This window comes from Cyprinus carpio, unplaced genomic scaffold, assembly GCF_018340385.1.
Source record: "Cyprinus carpio isolate SPL01 unplaced genomic scaffold, ASM1834038v1 S000006767, whole genome shotgun sequence".
NCBI lineage: Eukaryota > Metazoa > Chordata > Actinopteri > Cypriniformes > Cyprinidae > Cyprinus > Cyprinus carpio.
Genome location: NW_024879361.1, coordinates 1,487 through 27,852, shown reverse-complemented (window position 1 = coordinate 27,852; position 26,366 = coordinate 1,487). Strand labels below are relative to the sequence as shown.

The 26,366-nt window shown below is 39.7% G+C and overlaps 1 protein-coding gene across 2 annotated transcripts in view; it reads left to right on the top strand.

Annotated features, from left to right (window-relative positions):
- The window catches only part of LOC109051938 (calmodulin-binding transcription activator 1), a 34,786-nt gene extending 24,756 nt beyond the window's left edge, over positions 1 to 10,030 (top strand). For both annotated transcript variants that reach the window (XM_042756004.1, XM_042756002.1), the window contains one exon: positions 8,493 to 10,030. In XM_042756004.1, coding sequence (XP_042611938.1) covers positions 8,493 to 8,552 — 60 coding nt within the window. In that variant the 3' untranslated portion in view covers positions 8,553 to 10,030. The remainder of the gene's footprint in view (positions 1 to 8,492) is intronic.
- Positions 10,031 to 26,366: the final 16,336 nt, after the last annotated feature.

The window sequence follows — 26,366 nt, the reverse complement described above, 5'->3', positions numbered from 1 at the left end:
ACAAACAGACTTTGCCCTTATTTTTCTCCTGGTCCAGGCATTATTCTGACATGTGGTCGTCTGTTGCTATAATCAGGCTTGTTAAAAAGAATCCACCGGATCCCCTCCGGAGTGGGTTTAGCCATGTCCCGCTATCCCAGGGATTACAGCTTCCTTGAAAGGATTAGCACAATGCTGATTAGTTTGATTTCATTCTCCAAGCCAGAAAAAAGCCAGTCCTCTTGATGTTTATGAGATTTATTTTAATACATTTCCTCTTGTGGAAACAAATTATGCAGACTCCTTTTTTTTTTTTTTTTTTTTTTGGAAACTGTCAATTCAGAAGCTTGCATTTTTCTCACTATTATTCTTGCTTGCTCTTCGTCCTGTTTTGAGAGCGTTTCCCAATCGAGCTGAAGAGCAAAGCTCCCTCATTAGTAGAAATAAAGAGGCAAAAAAACAACATTTATTTCCTCTTTGTGCCTGGGACGGGGAACGCGTCGCTCCTGTCGTGGTAATTAAGGATGACTCCGTGCAGGCAAATGTTTGAGGAAATGGAGGCTGAGCTGCTGAGGAGACGATGAGGGAAAAAAAGGAAAGGTCACGCTGCTTTGTTTTTGCAAACGGGGAGGCTTTGGGCTGTAAGGAGCTGATTTGTGAAGGTGCCTGGATCATGATCTGAATAGTAATTCGAGGAGAGGCTGCTGTCAGTCTGTGGTATAGGTGCGTCTGTGGGTCCATGAAGGAAGCTAGTGAGCGAGCGCTGACCGATGCGTAAATGAATGCAGTCTTTCTTGTTCTTTCTTTATTAACCTGTCGCTTACTGTGAGGCCAGATGATCTGTTGTGGTGTAACCATAATCATAATCTGAGTGTTTTTGTACCTGTACCTGCTTCTGAAGGACCCTGCGTCGAATGCTTCTCTCTCGTTCCCCTTCTCTCCACCTGTCTCCAATCCCACGTTACCCTCATTCGCCCCATAACCCCTCCCTTTTTTCCATGTCTCGTATGCACTGAGGTGTAAAATTATTCAGGGATAGAGGGATAGATTTCTCCCTGTTGAATTGAACCATTGGGTAAGGCTTTTGTGCCAGGCCATTGTAATTGACTGTCGCTTTATTTACCGACTGAGTCTGTGTGTATGTGTGTGTGAGATTCTGGAGTGCTTCCCTGTTCATTTCTTTTTCCATACATGTGGCTAGTCTCTCTCGCTTTGATCCACAGCACATCGGCAACTCACGCAATCATGAAAATGGCTCGCATGGCTCGTTCCTAAAGCACGCCGGACAGTCTTTCATGTTATTTAATTACATAAAATCCATTCCTCTACTCCGAAGTCATCCACAAACGTACAGGAAAAAGGGCGTGTTTCCTCTTCACACATTCCATGATTGGCGCTCGCTGGATCCAACTAATTATTCCCCCTGTCAGTCTTCCCAGCGGCCTCTTGGATGGAGCACAAACACTGCGCTGCCCTTTGGAAGGATTTAACAGCAACTCTCCTGACTGCTGTTCTCTTGAAAAGAGGCCTTGCCCCCTCCGGTTGTTGACAAATGGCTATAGACTGGCATGGTGTCAAGTTGTTAAAATGTACAGCGGTGTGGAGTCAGAGAAGTTAATGGTTTTTCATACTTCTCAATTTTCCACCCTTGATTGCGTTGGCCTGCTCACCACTCCTCATGGATGTTTACGAAGACGGCTGGAACGCCGGAATGGATTTGAGCGTTATGTAAGCGGAAGGCTCAGGTAATACTGTTACGGCGGCTGCGGCCCCAACGTTTAACATATGATCCATTCACACTCGGCTACCTCCGTGACTCCAGGAGATTGAGCGAGAGCATCCGTTCAGTCATATGCTGTGATACACTACAGCTGCTGGGGGGGAAGCTGTCAAATCTCATTATGCTGAATACTGCCAGTCAACAAGCAGCTCCCATCTTCGCCAATGAAGACTTTACTATCCGTGAGCCTCCTGACACGCCGTATTGATGGATCTCAGTTCATCGCCGGCGAGGAAACGGACTTAATGCTTTGAGTGCATGAGAGGAAGAGTGGGGTCATTTACTGGGGTTCCTGTAAACCACAATGGAGAGTTTATGAGGAATAAGGGATCGTTGGTGATGGCGAGCAAATTCTCTTTGAGTGATGCATTGCTGCTGTTTTTGCAGAGCTCTCACCTGCTTTTCTTCTGATACTTTTTGAGCATGTATAGATGATGGTTGTGATTTTTGCTGGTGGGAGAAATCGTAAGTGAAGATTTTCTTAGTCTCTTTTGGGACTCATCTTTGGTGCCGTGATGGACAGTTGAACAATGGGTTGGTCTGATACTGCTGCCTCTCTCTGCGGCCATTTCATCTGATAACACCATTTTTAATTGTCATGTCAGGGGACTGGCTATTTGAGTTAGGACTACAAGGCCTAGTGAATGTCCTTGAGCAAATGTCAAGAGCTGTACGAGCATAGTGGTTGAAGACTGTTGCTTAAATTCATGTGGGTCGCTATTCCTAATGGGAGGCCTTACACGTTTTCCTATAATGGAAGTGTATTGGCCATGACAGTTTTAGTGTGTCTGCACTGGATGTGTAGAAGCTGCATGACAGCTCTGTGTGTTTACTAAAACAAAAACAGCTGTGAGCTCAGTGACTTTAGCAAAAATAAAAAATAAAAATTGTACATGCAATTATGTACTCATTTTACTACTGTTGAAAATACATTGATATTTTTTCATAATATTTTATATATTTATAATGAATATACATATTTGTATTTATAAATACATATTTATTAAAAATGTAATTAATATAATTTAAGTATTTTTATAAAATTCATTTGTAATTTTTTTATTATATTTTATACATTAATAATACATGTATATTTGGTATATTTGCATTTATAAATATGTAACATTTATTAAAAATGTAATTAATATAATTTTAAATAATTTAATTATTTTATATTTACCCATTTTACCATTGTTGATGGGAATCCATTTGTAATTTTTTTTAATAATGTTTGACACACACACACACACACACACACACACACACACACACACACACACACACACACACACACACACACACACACACACACACACACACATATATATATATATATATATATATATATATATATATATATATATATATATATATATCATATATATTATAGTGATTATTTTATTTCATTGAACATTCCATTGTAAATGGCTTCATTGATTATAATGAGTGTGATCTTTCTGCTGGCACATAGCAATGTGGCGCTTGCATTTGGTCAATTCTTTGGCTTGGGTTTTTTTTAAACTTACCCATCCACCCTTTCCATCGATGCTCCAGTGAGGTTTGTAACTTTAAAAGTTTAAATCCATCAACAGGTGATGAGAGAGAGAGAAAAAAAAGTTGCTTTAGAAAGACTGTCCCTGTAATACAGTAGCTGGTTGTTGAATAGCTTTGGATAAAAGTGTCAGCTAAAATGACAAATAAGGTTTTTGTTTTTTTGATCTTAACTTATTTGTTCAAATCTTTCACAAATCCTGCATAGTCCGAAGGAAAGTGAAAAGTAAGAAAGATCTTGCTTGTTGGGAAATAAAAAGTGGTGCCTCATAATGTCCTCTGCTTAGTCTCTTGCTAGGTTCAATTTATACTGTATTCACTGTGCCGGTTCCTCGGTTTTATGACTTTTATAAAAGTCATCATTTTTCTCTGCCTTTGAGAATGTGTTGAGTTGACAGGCCCGGGTCGGCTCTCCATAAAGAGATCTCTTTTAGCAGAGAGCAGGTACCCTGTCCAGCCTCAACAGTGGCAACAGCCTTATCCCTGCTTAGCATTTATGAGTTCTGCAAATCATGTAGCAGCTCAGCCTTTGGCAGCCTGACAAGATTCTCCAGACTGGAGGCTAACGGGCCTGTCACTCGGCGCTGGTTCGGCCCAACAAAGGCTTGTCAGGGAAGGTGAGGTCTGCGTCTCGCAGTTAACGAGACGCTGAACTAACTTGAGAATTTATTTATTTATTTATTTTTGTCTTTTGAGTGAGACATCCACCCTGAAGGACATGGATGGATGGTGACTGAGACGGTGTGTCTGCTAGATTCAAGGAAGGCACAGGCTTCCCATGTAAAGCTGAGGAAGCAGAGGGTACACAGGTTATATTTGCAGAGATTATGGGTTCAGGAAGTCTAGACCAACATATTTCTAAACGTAAACTTTGACTGCTGTGCATTGGTGGGTTTTTAGGAGTAAAGTGCAAATAAACATGCAAAAAGATACGAAGGAGTGAAATAAACAACCGCCTTTGTCACGGATGCTTGCCAGCAAATGACTAATGCAACAAGCATAAAGAAACTTGGAAATTGGAGGCCGGAGGCACTTTGTGTGGATGTCTGGGCCTTTAGAATTCGTGCTTTTACAACCACAACCATGTGTGCAGTGAGACGGGAAAGCACTTTTCCATGACACAAGATGTCACCTGAAAGATGACTGGGTGTGTTTTTGCTGCCTCCCTCATTTTCAGAGTTGAAAATGGCCGTCATTTCCCTATGCTGTCTCACAGAGGCTGTGTTTATCGAATTTCATAACACACTCTGAATGCAGTGCTGGTGCAGAGTTAACGCAGATAGTGACTCACACCTGGCTTATTTTTCTTGCTGAAAAAAGGTACCAGTCAAACATTTGTACTCGCCTGATTGAATGCATTCGTCGGATGATCCTAAACATTTTGAAATTTTTGTTATTTTTTACATTTATATATTCCATAATAAATAAATACATTTGGAATTCAATGCAAAAGATCTTAAATCTTAAGAATTGTTGCCACTGAATAAATTATTTCATAGTTTTGATGACTTTGTTGTTATTCTAAAATGTGAAAACTTTATTAAAGAATGAGTAAGTGTCTTCAATATTTTTTTTTTTTATGCTACTGCAACTAAGCAGCTATTGACTACTGGTTTGTCCATGCCAGTGGAAATTGCACTTCTTCTACTTCCATAAATTCTCCAACGAACAAGCATAATGTAATTATGCAGCATTAAAGAGGCTTATTAAATAGGATTATGGCAGACTAGAATGAAAGACTTAAACCAGAACCTTTGACCCTTAATCAAATCCTTTTAAATGAGTGATTCAATAAGATAATCTTTTGCCCCTAGTGTGAGCCATGGACATATAAAAAGGGGTCCAAAAGTGTGAGACCACTACTGAAAATGCTTCTATTTAGCATTCTTTTCTAATTTATTTACTTAACATTTTCAGTGAAAAATGAGCATGGAATTCAAAATGTTTTCGTTTTTCGTGTGTTACCCTTTTGCAGTCCTTAAATTTGGTTTGTTTTTAATTTTCAATTGGGAAAATAAAGCGATCCCACACTTTTGGACCCTATTATGCATTATAAGCAAGAGGTCTCAAAAATACACAGTAATCCTGAGACATTTTTCTTATACCACTGTAGCACATGAAAGTTTGTATGTGAGCAAATTTTAGATTAGAGCCTGTCTGGTAACCCCAGACTGTGTTTTAAGAGTGAATTATTATTATACAGAATATACATTTTGCTTGTTCTGTGCTGTAATGCCTCCTCTCTCCATCTTCCCTTCCTGCTGTCCTTTAGCAGAACCTTGAGGCTTCATTAAAATTCTGCTGAATACCCCCCAATGTGCAACACACTCTTTCAATCTCTACACCGCACACACTCATGCACACAATTGCCCTTTGTTATGTATACATTTAAGTGGAAATTCATAGCTACCGTGGCTTCTCCGGCACTTTGCATTTCTCAAAGTCATGTTTACATAATTAGTATGTGTTTCGGGTGCCTCAGCGATTTCGAACAATGAAAAGGTTAGTTTGGTGGGTGTAGAGATGGCCATCGCTATTAGAAAAGAAGAGCACAGTGCTTCTTTTAAAGACTTATTTACCCACTGCAGTACTGTCTAGGTCCAGTAGGACTCAAATGACCTTTTCACCTGTGATACCAACTCAATGGCTAAATATGTGATTTCAGTGAGTCACCTGGAGTAGAGGTGTGTTTGACTTTGCGTGTTTGTCAGAACCGATCTCAGTTTGTTGTAATTAGAAGAGAAGGTAAATCTGTTAAGTTGATCTTGGGAAATGGCACGTCCCTCAATCTGTTATGCTGTAGGTGGTGAACAAATTTGCCAGACCCCCCGAGGTCACCCGAGATATATAGCCCTCCCTCAGCTTGTGTTCACTCACTGCTGTGTAGAAGCATGACGTAGGGCAAGAGAAAAAGATGATATTTCCCTTCAGAAGGAGTACATGCCGTGCCCTCTGCTGTTAATTACCAAAAATTGACTTGACTTATCAAGCGGGTGCAGCATGCAATTCATCGCTGCGACTCGTCTCGTCAGCGAGAGGTCTCTGCTTTTTACTCAAAGTGTGTGTAAGGGCGTTGATGTGGCATTTCAGAAGAGAGATATGAAGAGGTAGGAGTAACTGAAGAAAGTGTGACAGATAACGCAGGCTGCTTTACATGAAGCTGTCAGGCTTCCTTCCCATCAACTCCCGCTGCCTGGCATGAATTTAGGGAACGGCACAACAACATAAACACAGTCTCAAATTACATAAAATGTTGTTGTTTTTTCCAAAAGCCGAAAGATGTATATATTCCATTTATGGTCTTCATAGAGAAATTGATTTTAATTGATGATATATGTTTCTGTAGATGCCACAAGTCAGTGTGATTTTCATTTTTTTTTTTAGCTTCCACTCTCTCAGTTTTTCAGCCAACATCCATCTCAAACAACTTATATATTTGTATATATTAGACTATTCTGCAATAAACATCAGACATATTGCATTGTAGACTTAGTAATAAGAATAAATGTCTATAAATCAATAGTTTTATTAGTTTTTATTAAGTGATGTCATTCGCAGTACTTCATTGGATGAGTTCTATGTCTCATAAAACTTTTGTTAAAAAAAAAGCAAATTCATTTCGGAGCTGGTTAGTTCGGTTAATGTGGTCTTCACTGATGATTTTATTTTTTTGGTCATATGGACAAAATGACTGGGAAAAATACTTACTTGTGCTCTTATGTTCAGTTTTAATTAATCTGATTTGTCCAAATATGGCCAAATACTGTTTTCTGTTTGGCTTTGAGACTTTTTTCTTGTAATAATTAATCAAGGGATGGGGAGGGGTTTCAAATAGGTCATGTCGTTGTAGTAGAATCGGTTAAATTGCAATTCTCCTTCGATTCCTTCTGTCTCGTAAGATCCCCTTTCCTAAGTGATGAGCGTTGGTTTAGAACAAAGGCAGACCACACGTTGATATCCGAGAGAGGTGGGCCGATCGAGCATTAATCCACGTGTTTGTGAGTCTGTATTTGCTTGCGTTCATCATTGTACACCCACAAATCCTGGTAATCACGTTAGGTGTGACAAAGTGGCTATTTGTATGCTCATGGACAGGGAGGAATATAAACACCCTTTGCAGAGTGAAGCAGAGAACAACCCCCGAACTCTCAGTTTGAAGGTATCTATTTTCAAGTAATCCCCAACACACCTGGCATCCGCTCTCATACGTTCCATTGCTCTGAGTGTGTGCTAAACAACATGGCGAACTTTCAAACATTACCCAAAAGCCCTCCACAGCTGTTATGGTGGAGGTGTGTAGGCCTTTAAGAAATTTATGGCCTGCATCTTCCTTTCACACTCAGACAAACCCCAGGGCTTAGATCCAAAGGTCCTAATCAAACGACGCCTTCCGCTTACACCATTTATCAGAATGTCTCCAGCGCTGAATTATTCAGCTTTTTTGTTCCAACAATAAAAACTTTCCTCTTTTTTTATAATTATTATAATTTTAAAGAGCAGCCCACAGTGCTTTTCTCTTGCTGTCTCTGTTTGGTTTGTGGCCACAGTCGATCAATATCTGCTCTATGAGCTGCCAATGAGGAAGCAGAATTCCTCGCCTAATTGCAGTGTAGGGCTAAACTCGTCTGTTTGTTTTCTTGTGCGTTTATTTTTAATCCATTGCAGCCGGGGTCTCCAGTGGCTCGAGGGCTGCCTGTGGCCATTACCATGCCAAAAGACAACAAAGGCCTTGTGGCAGTGTCCAAAAGTCTCGTTTACTAGAATAAACTCTAGGTTTTCATAAGGGCACAACTTGAAAATACAGCACCGGAGGGCCTCTTTTTAACACTTCAGTGTATGTATAATTTATCGTCCTTTATTTTTTAATTATCCTTTTCTTTCTACTTTGAGAAATATTTCATGTGTTTTGCGAGTGCCAAGTAATAATTGCTAATTAGTCCTTGAGGCTTTTGAGCAGAACGAGAATTCCTCACTCCGGCGCCTGATGTGCAGTGAAAACAGAATAAAGTGGAGGCTTGTGCCGAGATAAATACGTAATCACTCTATCAGCAGGTATCAAACAAACAAAGTAGAGAGCTTTGCGATGCTAATCTCTGCTTTTCCAGAATAGAGTACCCGAGCTCTGTCGTTTTTCAGTTTGTCTCGACTGAATGGTGACACTGTGTTTTATTCTTTATACCAGACGTGCACCGGCCTACAACGTGCAATCTTGGGGCTTGGATTTGTCAACACTTCTTGCTGAGGTCTCACGCGAAGGATTAGCGCAAAGGGAATTAATGCAGAGTTGACAGGAGGGAGGCAAAGGCAGGATGCAGCCGGGCTCCGGATGAACCTCAATCCAAATTTCCCCCTTGGCCAAAGTGCTCATCCACAGATGAAAGCCAAACCCGGCTCTGATATGCTGATCAAAGCCGTCCGGCACAGGACACCAAAGCAGCACCTGGAATTTCAATGGAGAAATACCAATATTACGATTCATAAAAAAGAAGTTGGAGCTTCACCCATGTAAACAGGCGCCTGGAGTGTTTCTCAGTGGTTCATTTATCCAGGAACAATGCGGAGTTCTTAGCTCCCTTCAGTGCTGTGTTTTCATGGCGAGTAATCTAGCTAATTAAAGCACATTAGAAAAGTTAGCCTTGTGGTGAGCACTTCAATCATACCTTTTAATGGGTTTCAGAGTCCTCTGTGCTTAAAGTCATCAAAACTTTTGCCGCCTACAGCTATAGGTGAGTGTGTGAGATGTTCTTATTGGCGGTCAAGGCGGTTTCCAGACCCTCATCTGCCAGAGATGACCGTCATCATTGTTCATTAGGGTAGCAGATGGCACCAGCTCAGCTATTTCTCCCCGTATGCATCGCATACATTAAATAGAAAAGCTCAAGGATGGACGTTAGTGTCATTTCCCAGTCACAAAGTCAGATCATTAGTCATCAGTACATGCAATGGTGTTGCTGTCCGTACCGGCGCAGCCTGGAAGTGTGACTTCCATCAGATGGTGATAATAAAGACTCTTAGCTCAGTACATAAATCTTTCTTGAGCCCCGGATGTTTGAACGCACATACAATCACACAGTCATGCTCAATGTTTGATCAGACATGAGTACACCACAGAGCGGGCTGATATCGCCCCGGAGTGCTGTCCACCTCTGAGCGGTTTCCACAGTCCATAAAAGAGTACGTAAAACAGGTGGTGTGCCGGGGGCGTGAAGGTCATGAAAGTGGCCGGCAGTCTGTTCCTAAGCCAGCTGGTTTTTATATGCCAGATCACATGTTGGCTATCAGAACATCAAACTACAGATTAACCACAGCAGGGGTTTTCAAACTTGTGTCCATGACCCTCAGAGGGGTTAAGAGGTCAGCTGAATAGTTAGGTATGTATTGATTCAGTCAACTCGCGATGCAATAGGATTCACAATACTGATTTCACAATACAATTTTCTTTTTTTATGAGATGCAAAGTCAGTCTCTGACACCAGGTGGCGCTTATGGAACAACAGCAATACAGTGTTTCCTAGGTTACTGCTGTAAAAAAATCAGTGCTGCATTTATACAGTAATCACCACTTTAAAATATATTATATGGAGGCCAGATAAATACCATCTAAACTTTTCTAAAGACAGTCAGGTCTTCTCAGAGATTCATATAAATCTTCATTCATAAGATTCATAAGATATTCAGATAAACTCCCACCCCAATTGTTACACAATTCATTTAACCTCTCAACCGATTTGAATCATCACATATTTGTATCGATTTTTAACAAGCTCTGGGAGCATCGTTGCATCTCTATCAATATTTGAAGAGATTTTTTTAATTTAACTTCAGTTTTTCATCTTCTTGGTGACAGTATATATAAAATGATTATGTAATATTGAAAAAAAAAAAAAAAAAAAGGTTTTGTATTTTTAGCGACTAGTGTAAAACTAGTAGTTGGTGACAAGAGCCCATTATGAGTGAATCAGTGAATCAGTCATTTAACTTATTTATTTAAAAACTGCTTCATTCAGGAGCAAAACTAGTCTTCATGAATGAGTCATTTAATTATTTAATCAAGTGCCTTGTTCAAAAACAATGATATACATATGCTATAAAAATCATGGCTGTGTTCACACTGTCAGTGTTTGAGATATATTAGATAATTTTTACATTTGAATTTACGCTCTCTTTTTTTAAGGTTTGATTGTACTCTAATAATTGTTGATAAATGATTTGCTGTCAGCTTCTGCATATTATTTAGATCGTATTTTAATAATTTGCTTTGACTTTAGTACAGTGACAATTTGGAAACATAAACGTGTATAATTTTAAACTTAATATTTTTTTTTTCTTACAGTGTAAATAGTTTTTATACATGAAAACATACAGCTGCTTTTATTATTTACGATGGGGATTCCTTAATCATATTCTTTGCATCAAAAAGTTTGAGAATCTTTGTACTACTGAATTCTAGCATTTGTAAAGCTGGAGAGAATGTTTTACCAATGCAGTGCTTTGTCTACATTTCTTGAGGTGCTTTTCATTACGATGCTCCCTTCTTTTTGCAAAAGAAGCAGCTTTGTGGTTGTATTGCTTCCATTTTAAGCGGGATTCCATCTGGATCCCACCACTAAATGCATTTGGAGGGAATATTACCCAGAGGCTCGAGAGAACACCTGTCTCTGAACGGCCTTTTCTAGCTGCTCCACTCCAACACAGTTTTACAACAACTCAGAGGATGACATTAAAGTGCAGAAAAAATGAGAAGTCAGCACCTGAAGGACATTACCCGCTCTATTATAGTGCTAAAATGCACCGGTGATCGTAGCACCTCCTGTGAATGTCATATGTGAGGTCTCATATCCTTCCCCCATGCTATTTATCAACCCTTTGGATGATAAGTTTTATAAGCACAACTTGCTGTGCTGTGGAGGGTGAAAAGGTGGCATGTAGCGCACATTCTGAAAGCTGAAGCAATATATAAACCACATCTTGCTTTTTTCTATTCAACAAATTTGCTTTCTGACTGCAAAAAATGACCAGTGTTTTCTTTGTATTCTCCTCTGTGTGACTCTCAGAAATCACGTCCTTTAGTAACACCTTCATATTAAACTCTGCCTCTGTATTTTGACTTCAGAAACGTCTCAGTCCCTGGAGCATCGCCGGCTCCCACGGACTGGAAAACCCCGCAACGTGAAAACAAATAGCAGTTCCGCACACCCGGGGGCAGAGGTGATGGGCCGCAGACAGAGCAGAAATCTCCAGCACTCTAAGTCAAATCTGATGCCCGGCGGCAGGCCACAAGGCAGAAATCACATTCTCACTTCCCACAAGAGAGTCAACAGGAGCAGCGGGGGAACAGACATGTGAATATTGGATATCCCTAGGCGACAGGCAAACTCAAATAACCTTCAGTACAGCTGTGGATCAGTGAATCTACCTCAGGAAATAAGATGAAAGAGTAAATTCAGAGTGCGGTATAATAAAAAGACAAAATAGCAAAATTCAGTGACGTGCAGACCGTAGCGGAGCGATAAGGACGGACGGGGTCTGATTACTTCATCTAAGCTTTTATAAGAGGATAACTCAATATCTTTCTGCTCTTGCACGGTGTCATGAATAATACAGGGAGCGTGTAATTTGGGGATCTGCATGTGAAAATGCGTGTTTGCGCGTGCAGTCGGATCTTATTATTCAGCCGTTGCGCCACACGGCCGTGTTCATCGGCATCAGGAGCTGTGAGATTAGTACTTTCCTTAAATTCTTGGCAGTGAATAATTTGACTTTTTCGTTTTATATCTCAGTGACTTTTGACAATAATACAGTGATACTATTATCTGCGACGGGGAGGAAGATGTGCTTCGCCGGCTTAACTGCAGCCGTCTGCGCTTTCCGCCGTAAATCTCACGATTTTATGACCAGATTCATATTTTGCCTATGCAGCTGTGTGGAAATGCCTGCCGTCTACATCTATATACAAGCACTCAAGGCACATGCACACTTAACAAATTCAAGTATTGACCTCACCATTCTGCTGATTGATAAAGCGGCCGATGCACAAAGAAGCCTTAGAAGAGATCAGATCTATAGTCTTGCTTTCCACCAAAGCGAAAACCATAGAAGCGGATAAAACAAAGCCTGGTCCCTTCTTTCTTGAGAGGTTGCGCGGAGCTGCATTAGTGAAGCTCACAGAGAGAAATCTGCGAGTAATAACTCAGAAAATCGAGTAATTAGCACGAGCAGCTGTAACACAATGACCCCTATTCATCAAAGCCATTTACTCTAGGTACAATTTGAAGCGAACCCTTTGCCTGGAGGGAGTACTTATCAGGTCTTTTTTTCCCCAGTGTTGTTTTTCTGCTATGAGTGGAAGACAGTGAGCTCTCCGTGTAGAGCTAAACATCCTGTGGTTGGATGGAGGGGTTAGAGGGTGGTGAGATGCTAACTCAAAGGTCGGGCTCGGAGGATTTCGACATGGAAGGATAATTATCCAATGCAGGGAAAAGGGGGGATAAAGTGTAGCGTGCGCTAATTGCAATAGTTGTAATAATTGCACATAATTCAGGGGTCATTGAGAATTATGCTGACTAAAGGACTCGTAAAGACACAGATTCCACGGCACTTCAGTTCCACTGGCAGGGAGGCAGATGTACAAGAACAGGTAATGTCAGGTAATATTGAAGTGCAAGGGGACAGATAGAGATATCAAATGAGCTTTATTGTGGTCCGTTCAATAAGCGAGTCTCGCAGCATGATAGTGCACTTGCAGTTCATTGGCATTCAGAAATAGTTTTTCCAGAGAGAAAAACCTGCTTGTTTTTTGTCACGCAGTCACCTATCAGAGCAGCATGTTAACATGGCAGTGTGTTTATCCTGTTGAGTGATAGGGTGCCATCACACTGGAAGCTCAAGTTGACACGTCCCTCTTTGTCTTTGCCATCCCCTTCAGCCAGCAGTCAAAATCGAATCCTGGAAATCTGGATTTCTCCAGAGAGATAAGGTGCTTATCCACCTCATCACAATTCGCTCGTGTTTGAAACGTCAATGGTCTCACGTTTTTTTATTATATATACAGTATATATATATATATATATATATATATATATATATATATATATATATATATATATATATATATATATATATATATATATATATATATAATATTAGATCTATTCATTTATCTTGTACTTGTGTTAACTAGGATATACTGTACCTCTTCTAGGACAATTCAAATTCATGTTCATTTTTTTAACAATAAGGTATTAATCAAAATGGGCAGTTGAACAATTGTCCTAATATCATAATGAAAAAAATAAATTGTGATAAAATGAAAAGCCTAATAAAATAAATAAATAAATAAATAAAATGTAAAGAAAGTCATATCATTAACTGGTTTGGCATAATTTTTTGGCACATTTAAAATTAATATGATTAAAAATATATTTCTCAATAGCAGTTTTGTGAAGCAGTTTTGTTATATTTTGGACATTTTTGTGAATATGAATATTTGAAAAACAAAGATTTATCCTTTTCTTTATCTTGTATATTCTGAACTGTCTTTGACCCATGTACCACTTTAACGAAATGCTGATTTTATTATGAGACCAAGATGTCTATGCAAACGTATAAACATGCTTGAAGTCAAAACAAGCCAAGTGTTTATGCAAAAACACATTTTTCCCCCCACATTTTCTTCCTCCAGAATTAATTATTATTCTGCCCCCATTTCCTATTTTAATCCCTCACTATTCTGTTGGTCCCTACAGGCCATTATTTTATCATGAATGCAAATTCATTTGAGTTTCTTGCTGATGACATCCTCTGTCAATACAGCTTTCAGAATTGGGAAAGCGGCGAGAGGTAATATTAATAACACGCATCGATAAAATAACAATCACAGATACGTTTTCTCCCCTTCAATGCTCTCCACATGCATCAATCCGCCTGGATGTGGATAAGCAGTATTTTAATGGAGTCTCATTTGAAGAGGTAGTAATGAATGTGGCAGGGATTTGCTGGAGACCAGAATGAATGGCTTTCCTTCCGCTTTTGCATGCTGATGCATACGCATCTCTCATTTGATTGTAATGCAAACGGCGCGATGGCAACCGTTAATCAGTGCCGAGGTAAAGAGATTAGTATCTTTAAGTGGAATAGATGGAGAGGGATTTGACCTGGGCTAACTTTGATAAGTTAACTTTGGCACTTTGTCTCTTGGGTCTGCAGGCCGCTGGAAAACTAGATTAACTCATATATGTGGATAAACTCCACATTTTCTCCTGAGCACGCCAGAGTGTTGAAACTTGAATGCACTCAAAAGTACAGTATAAGGTCATCACATTGAGTTTTAGAGGTTCAAATGGTCTTGTTTTGTTACCTAGACTGATGCATGACTCATTTCTATTACCAAAAGAGCTCTTGTGGCTTGACATTTTCTCAGTTTGTTTTGTGATTTTTCATGTTTTGCCTCAACAGCCTGAAAGGTAATATGGCAAATTAAATATTTTGTTTCCAAAATTTTTGGTGAATAATTTTTCAGTGGGTGAAGGTGTAGTTTTCAGGGAATTGTGGTGTATGATATTTTAAAATGGTGTAGTCAAACTTTACCAGGCAGAAATGAAGCAAAATATCTGAGGAGACCATCTATCAAACAGTAGTGCATGTGTATGAGTGTGTGTGTGTGTTTTCCCTGACAGGTTTTTGTATCCATAATGACCAGCTCTCCCCGTGCCCCTCTCCCTGCAGGACACAATTACCACCTCTACGCAGAGGACAACCTCTGTCATGTAAATGGTCCAAACCCCTTGTATTAGACTGAAAAAGGTTCTCTTTTGCCCCCTGAATGGATACTGTTTTTTTTTTTTTTTTTTTGTGAGCTGAGCCACATTTAAAGAGACACAAACAGCTCCTGACTTCAAAGAAATGAACGTGAAATGACCTTTTCATGATGTGCGCTCATAGATGCTGAGTGCACATAAACACACAGATTTAAATTGACCTCTTCCATACATATTCATGCCCAGAGCATTCACAGAACCTCACATATATGGCCGGAGATGGTCTGCAGTAATTGAGGTGTTTTGAGTCTGTAACCTTGAGTGCATTTCAGACCTGATAAACACAACAGGTCAAAAGTTCCTCTGTGTGTTTTATGACAGAGCTTGGCAGAGGGTTTGAAATAAAATGACTTGTTTGTTGAATGTCATCTGGGTGGAGACAAAAAAAGCATCCATTCATCCATATGTACACATACTGAATAAGCACTTAAAGCTTGCTATCTGCTGTGTGAAATATAAAGATAAAGCGTCATCCTAACCTTCATGGAAGCTTTTAAGCGATTAATTTGGGAATGTGGTGATACTTGATGATAACTTTGGAGAGCTAAAAAAATTCTTATTCTATATATATATATACATCTATATATATATATACACATTATTTGTATTTAAATAATCATTTCATTAGTCTTCCCATTAAGACATTAATTTTATTGTTCATTCAGACTGATTCATAAACGCTGAACACACACAAACACAAGAGGCGGGTTTTTCACATGAACCAATCACAGCCGAATATAACCAGTCATATTCAACCATATTGTGATGGAGGCATTGCCTCCTCTCACGTGACTTCCCCCATTCATTTTCAATTACCCCCCACCACCACCACCAAACCCACCACACGCTTAAAACTCACTGGGCTCAGGGGAGGCGAGAGAGACATTCTTTTCATAAAGGAATAAACTTTTATCAACGCAGCATAAGCTTATTACCTACTTTTTGGAACAATCTTTGTGTCATTAGTGTGCTTATGATGCTGTAGAATTCCCCCTTATGTAGGCAGCTGATTAGGTTTGGGAACAGAGCTAGAATGTGGTGTAGGGCTGCTAACCATAAAGTGTAGGACTGCTAACCTGTAGGTTGATAGATTGATCCTCACCCTTTAGTATTAAGTTCACTCTATGTTGCTTTAGTTAAACCGTCTGTTAAATGACTTCTGACTTTTAGCACGCATGGAGAAAACTGCATTTGTTTGTGTTGTACTACACAACATGGCTTATTTTTTTTGGCTGGTTTGTTAGAGCAATCAATATACATTCATACATAAAATATAAACTTGCACTAGAATTGTGTTTGTGGGTGTCCGTATGTGTGAAACAAATTGTGGTACGACGCCTCAGTAATTGCGTCTGAGAACACACAAAGGCTGTCTCGTTGCTATGTGACAGCAGCCGTAGAATGAAGGCTTTTTCTTGCCTTTGATTTGATGGACAGGTCTGTTGTGGGGGGAGGGTGTTGACGACTTTTATAGCAGAAGGTGGATGACAGTATGTTTACCCATATTATAGAGATTTCATACATGAAACAGAATGCTGCTGCTGTTGCAATCAAAACGCTGTCCACTAATATTGGGTTTGTTATGCATCTTTTGTTCTTGTGAGGGGACATGGATATCTCATCAAGAAACATCAGAAGTGGTTTCGGAGGTTTCCAGGGATGGAATTTCACATCTCAGAGACTGTGAAATAGTAACTGTTCTTTGGATAGAACATCTATTACGACAGAAAAGGTCTAGCGTGTGATGTTTCTCCGCGTCTAACAAGAGCTATCACGGTTGGCAAGACATAATTAGTGAGGGTGTGTGCTTGCTTGATAGACTGTCAAAGGACATGTGAACTCATGAGTATCATTTTCTCTTTCTGTCTCGTGCCCAATTATCATAGAGAAGTTTCTTTTTAAATGCATAAAACCAAGAGTCATAAGAGACAAACCATTCTGTCTTTCTACCGCTGTCACTGCTAATTCTGAAATTCAGACATTATAGCGCCTGTTTTTTGCCTGCACAGAAGCAAACTATTTATCTTTGCAGTTTGTAATTTGACACAAAACAATGTTAAACCCAAAGAAATTTCAAACATGAAATATTGAAGTGTACCGGCTTGAGATGATGGAGACCTTGACTCGCTATTGGCTGACAAAAGGTGTTTGTGATTGTTTTGGAACAGGGTGAATCTCACAGGACTGGTGAAGAACAACTACTACTACTAAATACTATTTATATTATTAATTATTTATAATAATGATTTTTTTTGTTTAAAGCCTATTTTTTAATTTACATTTTTATATTCATTTCAATTTATGTAGCTGTGGTAATTAGTCATGGTATAAATGCATTTTTTGGTATAAACGTGTTTTTATGAAGATTCACCAGGATACATCTTGAAAACCTATACAGCATAAGCCCCATGTTTAAGTGAGGCTGTGTAGACTGCTGTTTTTCCCAAACTCATTCACACATCACAGACCGGTGTGCTTGACTTCGTCTGCACATTTTTTTCACTCATCTGTTAAGTTTGCATATGGATGATGCCAAACAACCCTAGCAGTCAGCAACACAGCTTCACCCACAGATTCACCTAAACGATTTGGTGCGAACAGTCTGCCAAATCACGAGCGTCGCGTTGCTGCGCCGAGCACACAGCTGTGAAAGCCCTCTCCACCAAATCCGCTCATAATCTAAGTGTTCATTCTGTTTTCAGCCAACGATGCAGGCCATCAGTGAATCTACAGTTTTGAGCTAAGAGCTTTGCACCAGGGAGGGCATGTAGATCTTCCGCCCTCAGCCGTTGGAACACTGTGTCTGAACAGCCCTTGACAAGTGTATATCCCCCCCTTTCTCTTTCACTCTCCCCAGATATTTTTGGTTACCGCCTCAAGCTGTACCTTACTTCAAAGATGAGCAGAGGTGCTTTGTTTTTATTTATTTATTCCTTCTTTTCTCTATTTATTATTCATTTGTTCCTCCTTCAGCCGCTCGCAGGCAGGCTGGCTGAGCTGATGTCATAGAACTGGCTAGGACTGTTTTGAAACCGAGGCGGAGCATCTGCCGGAGTCCCTCGCGATCTGGACTTGATGTCCTTCTGGCTTTGGAACGAAAAGATCATTACAGAAAGCTGGCCTGACCTTGTATTGTTGTTTTGAGTGATTTTAGAAGAAAAAATAGTTATTTTCAACCTAATGCTTATGTACTAAACGTGAGGCATACTGTCGATCATCATAGATAACTGGATTAGAATTAAGGAAAATACTGGTACACTCTTAAATATAAAGGGTTTTTCCACAGTGATGCCATAGGAGAACCATTTTTGTGAACCAACCTTTTAGTGAAGAGTTCTTAAAAGAACATTGTTATTTGTAGTGTGATGTTTTTTTTTTTTTTTTTAAATCTATAGAACATTTTTCCACTTTTTTTGCAATGGAAAGTAGAGGTTGGCAATATGACCAAATCTTCTATCCTGATACAAGGTAACAATATAAATCGCAATATAGGCTTAAATAAGGTCTTTATGATGTCAACATTTTGATACCATGGACATTTCATAATTGTTGTCACTAGTGTAAATATCACACACACAAAAAAACAAAACAAAAACAACTTCACTAAAGACAAGTAAACAGCGATTAAATAAGTGTGTAAGAAACTATTTACAAGCAATAGGACAAAAAAAACCTACAAACCACAGTCGAATAAATAAATAATAAATTCTACATACATTGTTTAAAGTGATCAACAATGTACTCACTGTGTAAATTAATATATTTCTTCTTATTTAAGTTACAAAAGTGATTTAGTTAAGAGCAGTGGGAGATTTTCTTTATTTTTGTTTAATTAACATGAATGACAGACAGCAGGAATATTTGACTGCTTTCACTTTAAGAGCTGCCAATATAAAAGCGTATCCAATATACTGTTACATGTTTTCTTCTTAGCTGTTTGCTTTCATTAAGACCTAAATTACTGTTTATGAGAATACCTGTAAAAACAGATTTAACCGGTCAGGTCCTATAAAGTGGCAAAAATAACTCTGTTCAATACTCCTGTGCTCTATGAGCACCGTCTTTCGTTTGCACCTCTCTGACAGCGCACACATATAGCGAAATGAGTTCACTTTCACTGCACATTGCATTTCAACGGCTGGACATCACTTGTTTTTCCTTTGAATGCACTTTCAAATGGCACTTTTTATATTCAGACTCTTAAATAAGAGTTACTCTTACGTCAAATCATTGTAGTCCCATAATGAAAAGGATATCTGTTGCCTTTTTAGAGGTAAAGATTGCAAAATGTCAATTGCTAAAACCTCCATGTTAGAAAAGGTCAGCCACTCCATGTCTAAGTGTATAACAACAGATTTTGTGTAATTGTCCTTTCAAAACACTTATGCGGTAATACCGGGATTGTTTGACAGGAGATGCTGCAATGATGATGACAATGATTGAAAACGATTAAAAGAACATTTGAGAGGGATATAGCCTGCAGCTGAGCTAAATGTACGTTTAGAAAGCAAGTTGTCAGAAACCTGTGACCTGCAACTAAAAAAAAAAAAAAAAAAAACACAAGAAAAGAAAATGAATTCGCACACGCTGGGCATTGTGGGAAACAGCACTTTCAGGGGCATTACACTATAATGCCTCCACCAACCTTTAACTCCCCTCCTGTGCTCTTTCACTTACGGAGAGAGGGCAAGAGAGGAACAGTGTTCATCATCACTGCCTTTTTTGCGACTGTGGGGCTAAACAATATAAATAACAGGGGCCTTGAAGGATTGGTGTGCTGCACTCTGACAGTGAGATAGAGTATTGATTCTGAGCGCAGTGCTAAAATTGCCTACCTTCAGGCCTCCAGTCACATATGTTGGCAGTTCTCAGAGAATGTGAGGCATCCTCTGAAACATGAGAATGCTGTCAGTGATAGCCATGTAGAAACAAAACACCAAACACAGGAGAGCCGCAATTCAGCATTACCTGCTGCCCACTTTAACGTCAACATTATTTCAGTGAGCTGCTACACAGAGAGTCCATTCATCAGAATCAGCTCCGCTCTTGTCTTTTCCTTGAAAAACAAATTTGAGCTCCTACTCCAATGCAATCCGCAAGCGGTGACCTAGGCTCTTAAGCTAACCGGTTCTCATTTAGAAAATGGATGCCATGCTGTCAGGGCAATTTTTACATGATTAAAAAACCCCTAAGACAACCTTGCATTACCTTGGCGCTCCATTAATAATGTACAGGTGGCTGATGGGACTCTAAAACAGTGGAGAGCAGCAAATCATGCCACCTCCTATCTCAAATTCATAACCCGTCTGTCCTCTCTTTTCGATGCTGAGCACTGTGTTCCTGTGACAAGGTGTGATGCTTGTGAGCCTTGATCAAACCCCTAACTGCAGCTGTTTGGAATGGATTTTAAGTTTCTTCTGGGGTCAGAGGGCACTGCTGACACATGCTGTTTTTTTTTGTAATGGATGTTTTAGCATCTTTGAGTCCGACGACAAGAGACAAAATCTGTGAGTTTGTGGCTGTGGAAGAACAGTTCCTGTGGTAATCAGTAAGAATTATTATTATTTATTTTTTTACTAAAAAATATTAAAAAATAAACAATTTGTTTTGTTTAGTGATACAGTTTTTGTACAGGAATTTGTGCAGATTAGGCTTCCTTTACATAATTACCATAGTTTCTTGTTGAAAGTACAGTAATGCCATTGTTGGGTACATTTCTTTCCAGACCCATTAGATTGTCAATTATGAGTTAAGAGCCGATAAGATTAAAGGGATAGTACACCCAAAAATTAAAATTTGAAGTTTTATCTTGCGTACCACACCAGGGCATCCAAGAAAGTAGGTGGCTTTGTTTCTTCAGTAGAACACAAAGAAGATGTTTAAAACTCAAACCAGCTTGCAGTCTGTCAGCAGCTATAATGGAAGTGGATGGGAATCACGGCTTTGAGAGTAAAAAAAAACATACACAAACAAAACCAAATTAAACCCTGTGGCTCATGACGATACATTGATATGTAAAGACACGAAACGATCAGTCTGTGCAAGAAACTAAACAGTATTTATATTTTTTTTTTTACCTGCGATTCTACGCAATGTCCGTTTGCCCGAACTGTCCTGAGCGTCGAATCAGAGGTACAAAACGATATAATACTGTTCAGTTTCTTGCACAGACCACAGGGTTTAATTTGGATTTGTTTGTGTATGTTTTTTTTTACTCTCAAAGCCATGATTCCCATTCATTTCCATTATATGACTGTCAGACTGCAACGGTTTGAGTTAAAAATATTTGATTGTGTTCTACTGAAGAAACAAAGTCACCTACATCTTGGATGTCCTGGGGGTAAGCAGATAAACATCACATTTTCATTTTTGGGTGAACTATCCCTTTAAAGAACCAATAATGAATAATACAAACTGAAATAGTCAAAACTTTAGGAACAAATGACAACAAAATTTCGGTAGTAACACACACGCACCTCCCACATTGTCATCAGAAAACCTAAAAACCTAGTTCTGGTGTACAGAATTTAGCATAGGATTTTTTTATTTTTCCAAGTTCATATTAAAAACATTCTTGATATTATTAGGAAAATGTCTCTTTCAGATGCAAGGCTGTGATGCAGTTGTATTGTTCGTATGAAAAGTTAGCTCTATATGACGTGTAGCTGATAGAGACAATGGAGACAATCTGTTTCCACAAGAAGCCTTTTGAGTCTATTCTTCACAGTATCTGCATGCTGGTCTTTAGCAATAAGCTCCATAATGTTCGTATGAAAAGGGGAGACAGTAAGGTAAAAAAAAAAAAAAACAAAAAATGGCTTTTAGGAAAAGCGTTTGTCTTCTCATGAACACAAGAAGTAAGAGCATGACCTGAAGTGGCAGTTCTAAGTGACATGTGGCTCTATCACCCCCAGCGACAAACGTGAAGCCACATCACTTACTTGCAAATCCCCACTCACATGGCTTTAGGATTTAGGGCTCTTTTATATCCTTCTAAAAGTGACAGTACTTCCTCCAAAAGAGCAGGAATATCGTCAGAGCTTCGAAATCCGTGTATTGTGCGGGAATTGCCTTCTATATTGCGCTCGTTGAGTACTGCAGTTGCTCAAAGCGGACAGCTAAGTTTTATTATTGTGTACTTGGTACAGGTTGAGTTAAAACACAATTGCTTTCTAACATCTATGGTCAATGTGGTACTACAACAGACGTCCTTTTGCCCAGAATATAAACTCAAGTGGACTTGAAAGTTGAATTTAAAGACTCCCCTGTTGAAATGTTTTGGTAACAGGCTAGTCATCTTATCGGTTAGTAACACAGATGTAAATTGCAACAGTGCCTGTCCACTTTTTCAGCCGCCTTGGTTCCGTATTTTTCCCATGTTACATTTTTGTTTAAGAGTTAAAGGGATAGTTCCCCCAAAAATGAAAATTATGCCATTAATTATTCACCTTCATGTCATTTCAAACCTGTAAGACCTTCATTCATCTTCGGATTTTGTTTAGCTTTCTGACCCTTTATAGACAGCAAGGGAACTACCATGTGCAAGGCCCAGAAAGGTAGTAAAGACATCTACAGAATTTTATGAAGCTACAAAAAAAAATATTATTAAGCAAAGAAAAAAAAAACTAACTACTTCCCAAAGAAAACAAAAAAAACGACTTCCGTGTGACGACATCACAGAAAGATTAATGTTACAGAAGCATTGATTAACAACTTCATCACAATTGGTCTCTCTTTAAAGGTTTATCGTTTGTTTACTTCTGATTCCCAACTATTGCTTTCTATTTTGATCTACTTCAGCAAGATTTCAAAGGTCACTCACCTCTTGATGGCCACATTGAGCCATTTAAAAGCCAAAGCCCTGACACTTTGAGATTCATCTCAGTGGCAGACACATGTCCAGTCAAGATGGGGCATCCCTTGCCATCTTGACCTACAGATCTTGCTGTCGCTCCCCAAGGTGATTTGCATTCTTTGAGGAAAGTCACGCCATTGGGAAGATCTGCAACCCTTTGGTCCCTTTTTTTATGGCCCCTTCTGCTAAAACACCTATAACACTCTCTGTAAAAGTCAAGCACTTCTGGGTAAAAGAGAGGCATGCACTGTCAAAGCACAAAGATAAACCTAGCAAAAACAATGCTATAAGGTGTTATCCGCGACGCTTCTCCTACAACGGCTGTGTTCAAAAGTAGACACAGTCCGGGGTAGTTTAGTGGAATTGAGAGTAGGAATAATAATCATAGCTTCGGTGTCGTAAGCAGAAGTAACAAAGTATTGACTGAGTTATTCAAGTGTATATATGCCCCAAAGGACGGGTAATTAGGCGGGCCCCCGTGTGCTCTTGTACTTGAGAAACTGCACGGGCTAAAGTGACTCCTACACGTGACGTCACGGTGAAAGGCCAGATGCTGAGTAATGATGTTCATGTCTTCTCTGATCCAAGTGAGTCCGTGTTTTGTAAAGTCATCCTAAGAATTAGCAATCGTTCGGATATTGGTCGGCGGGTAAGTGGGAATAGTATAAAATTTGAAAATATAACACCGTTGGTACAGAGTTGATCGTCGCTGTGAGGGAGGAACGCTCACCATAAGCACTTGTATTCCTCTCAGCCGTGCGTTTACACACACTTTCATGGCTTTCTAACCACCTTCATGGCACTTCTTAAATTACACTGTATGCATGCGTTTGATTCTAGCTGAGCCGCTGGTGCGGTAAATGAAATGAATAGTAGTAGGCAGATGATTCAGCAGTTCTTACGTGAGGGAAGAACGGAACCACTTTCCCTTATTGCTTTAATTCTGTGCACTCTGCTAGATCTTTGGGTTTTTTCACCCAGTTTGCATGGGCAGGGTGGAAAACAGATCTCAAGGACAAGCCTGCGTAATATCTTGGCTTTTTTTGCTTGTGTTTAAAAGTCGTCGGATCCTAGCACAGGTAGATAAATCCTCCTCATACACGGATTGTTTTCCCTTACCTATTATACGACGACGAGCGGGCTGTTACCGGTGCAGAAACCTGATTTCTGTTCACAATCATTAGGTGCGGGAAATGGAGATTCCCTCAATCATTCAAGAAGGGGAAAAATTGTGTTGTTGAGAGGGGGCAAGAACAATAGACCCTGCTTTTGTTAGCACGATAGAGGTTCTGTCTGGGTGTAAGACACCAGCCACAAATACGACACACTGACACCCGTTAGTAATTACGGCTGAGAGCATATTCCGTGCTTTTTTTCCTTCCAGTAAAGCTTCAATCCGCGTATCGCCGTGAGAAACACAAGTTATAGTCCAAACTGAAACTGTAGAGCATTACTGGAGCTGTTGAATTTCGGAAATCCCGGACGTCCCCTGTACAAACGCAAACGAACTTGCGTCATGTTGCTGAGTGGTCTGGTTCGCTGGTGTGCAGTCTGTAAAACAATCCCTGAGGGCAACATGCCAGCTAAAGGTGGCGATTCGTGGGGGGAAAGGGTCGTTGTATTTTTCATTAAGTCGCAGTTTTCGGCTTGGGCTTGACGAGGCGGGTGAACGTAAGGAGCGCGCGATCAGTCTAATCGAATGATTTTCGCATAAGCCGCAAGTGGTGCATTCGTTATGAGCGCTCCACGCCCGCTTCGTGGGATACAAGGCCTGACCGTGTGAGGGTGGGTGGGCTTGCGGGTGGTAAGCTGTGCCGGGTTTAACACTCGGTCCGTGTTGTTTGTTACCCGTCACAGTTGCACCAATGAATGGCTGTGATGCGCTAATCTATATGGGAACGAGAACAACGGACAGCTACCAGGTTAAAGCGCCAAATGAAAACGGAATACCTCGCAAGACCAACAAATTCCAGTGCTAGTTTAATAATTAGCATCCGAGCAGGGGGGCGTATGTGCCACGTGGTTGGAGGAGTGATTTGTCATTCTTGATTAACTTGAACGTAGTGGTTATGTTAATTTGCATTAGTGTGTTTGAACATTGGTAGGGGGGAACAAAGAGGCGCAGGAAAAAGTTCTGTGCTTATGCGTGTGTGCGCTAAGGTAACTGTTTAAGGTGTTTTCTCATGTTGTGGGTTTTTAAATGGAAAAACAAAGAGAGGGTCTGGGGTTGGTCTTAGCAGTTAAATCTCAAAGGTAATATGTAACAATGCGTGCTAGCAGAGCAGATAATGTAAGCACTGGAGGGTTGACAAAAGCCGGAAATGTGTGCATAAATTGAAACCAGAGCGGCTTGGTGAATTTCATAAGGCAAAGGCCAATTTAATGTTAAGTGTTCAGCTAATGAGGGGCGCGGGGCTGTTCACCGCGTTTGTAGCGACCGAGTAGCTTCCCTCCCTAAACTGACCCTATGCTTGTTACGGAATGTTTTGTTTGTGTTATCTTGACTGTGCTAATGACATCTAATCTCAGTTGTAGGCCTGCTTCCTCTGGACTGTGTGCTTTCAAAAAAGCTGTCTTTGGCCAGGACCGACGGCGCATTCATATCATTTTCCCTTTATTTGTTTCCTTCAGAGACGACCGAGCATCTGCCATTGTGGTTTTCCCAGTTTTTTTGAACTCGCATCTGAACCTTGACCTTCGTCAATAACCTGTTACCTTTCATCTTTTCTTCTCACATCATTATTGTCCATTGTCCATTATAAGTTTCCCTGTTATATATTGTTTTAGGTAGTTTATGTTAGCTCAATATGAAGCTTGTTTTGCCACCCATGGGATAAAAAAAAAGTAATTGCGACTTTTATCTCAAATTTTCTGTCATTTTTCCATGGAATTCTGAAGATTATACCTGACAAAAACTTTTTTTTTTGTATAAATTGTTTATATATCAAAATTCTGACTGTTTTATCTTGCTATTTTTGAGTTTATATCTCACAATTCGACTTTTCTTGCCGTTTCTGAAGAAATGTTGAATTTTTTTATTCCGTGTTGGAACCAGCTTCCATACATCATTGTGACTCTTATTTTCAGTATTTATCCTTCCTGTCCTTCCACTCACATTTAAAGTTATAGAAGGAAAGTTTCTTTTTTTTATTTAATTATTTTGTATATATTCTGTTAATTTTCAGACATATTCTCACGATAGAATGTGATTATGATTATGTCATTTTTTTTATGTTAATTCTCTTTTTTTAAAATACATGTCTGGTACTAGCTATATCTGATAATGGAGGCCTACTATTTCTTTATAGGTCATTCAATTCCTGACATTCTCCCATCCCAAGCAAAAGGTCCGCAACAAACCAGCATCCCACTCGCACTGAAGCGG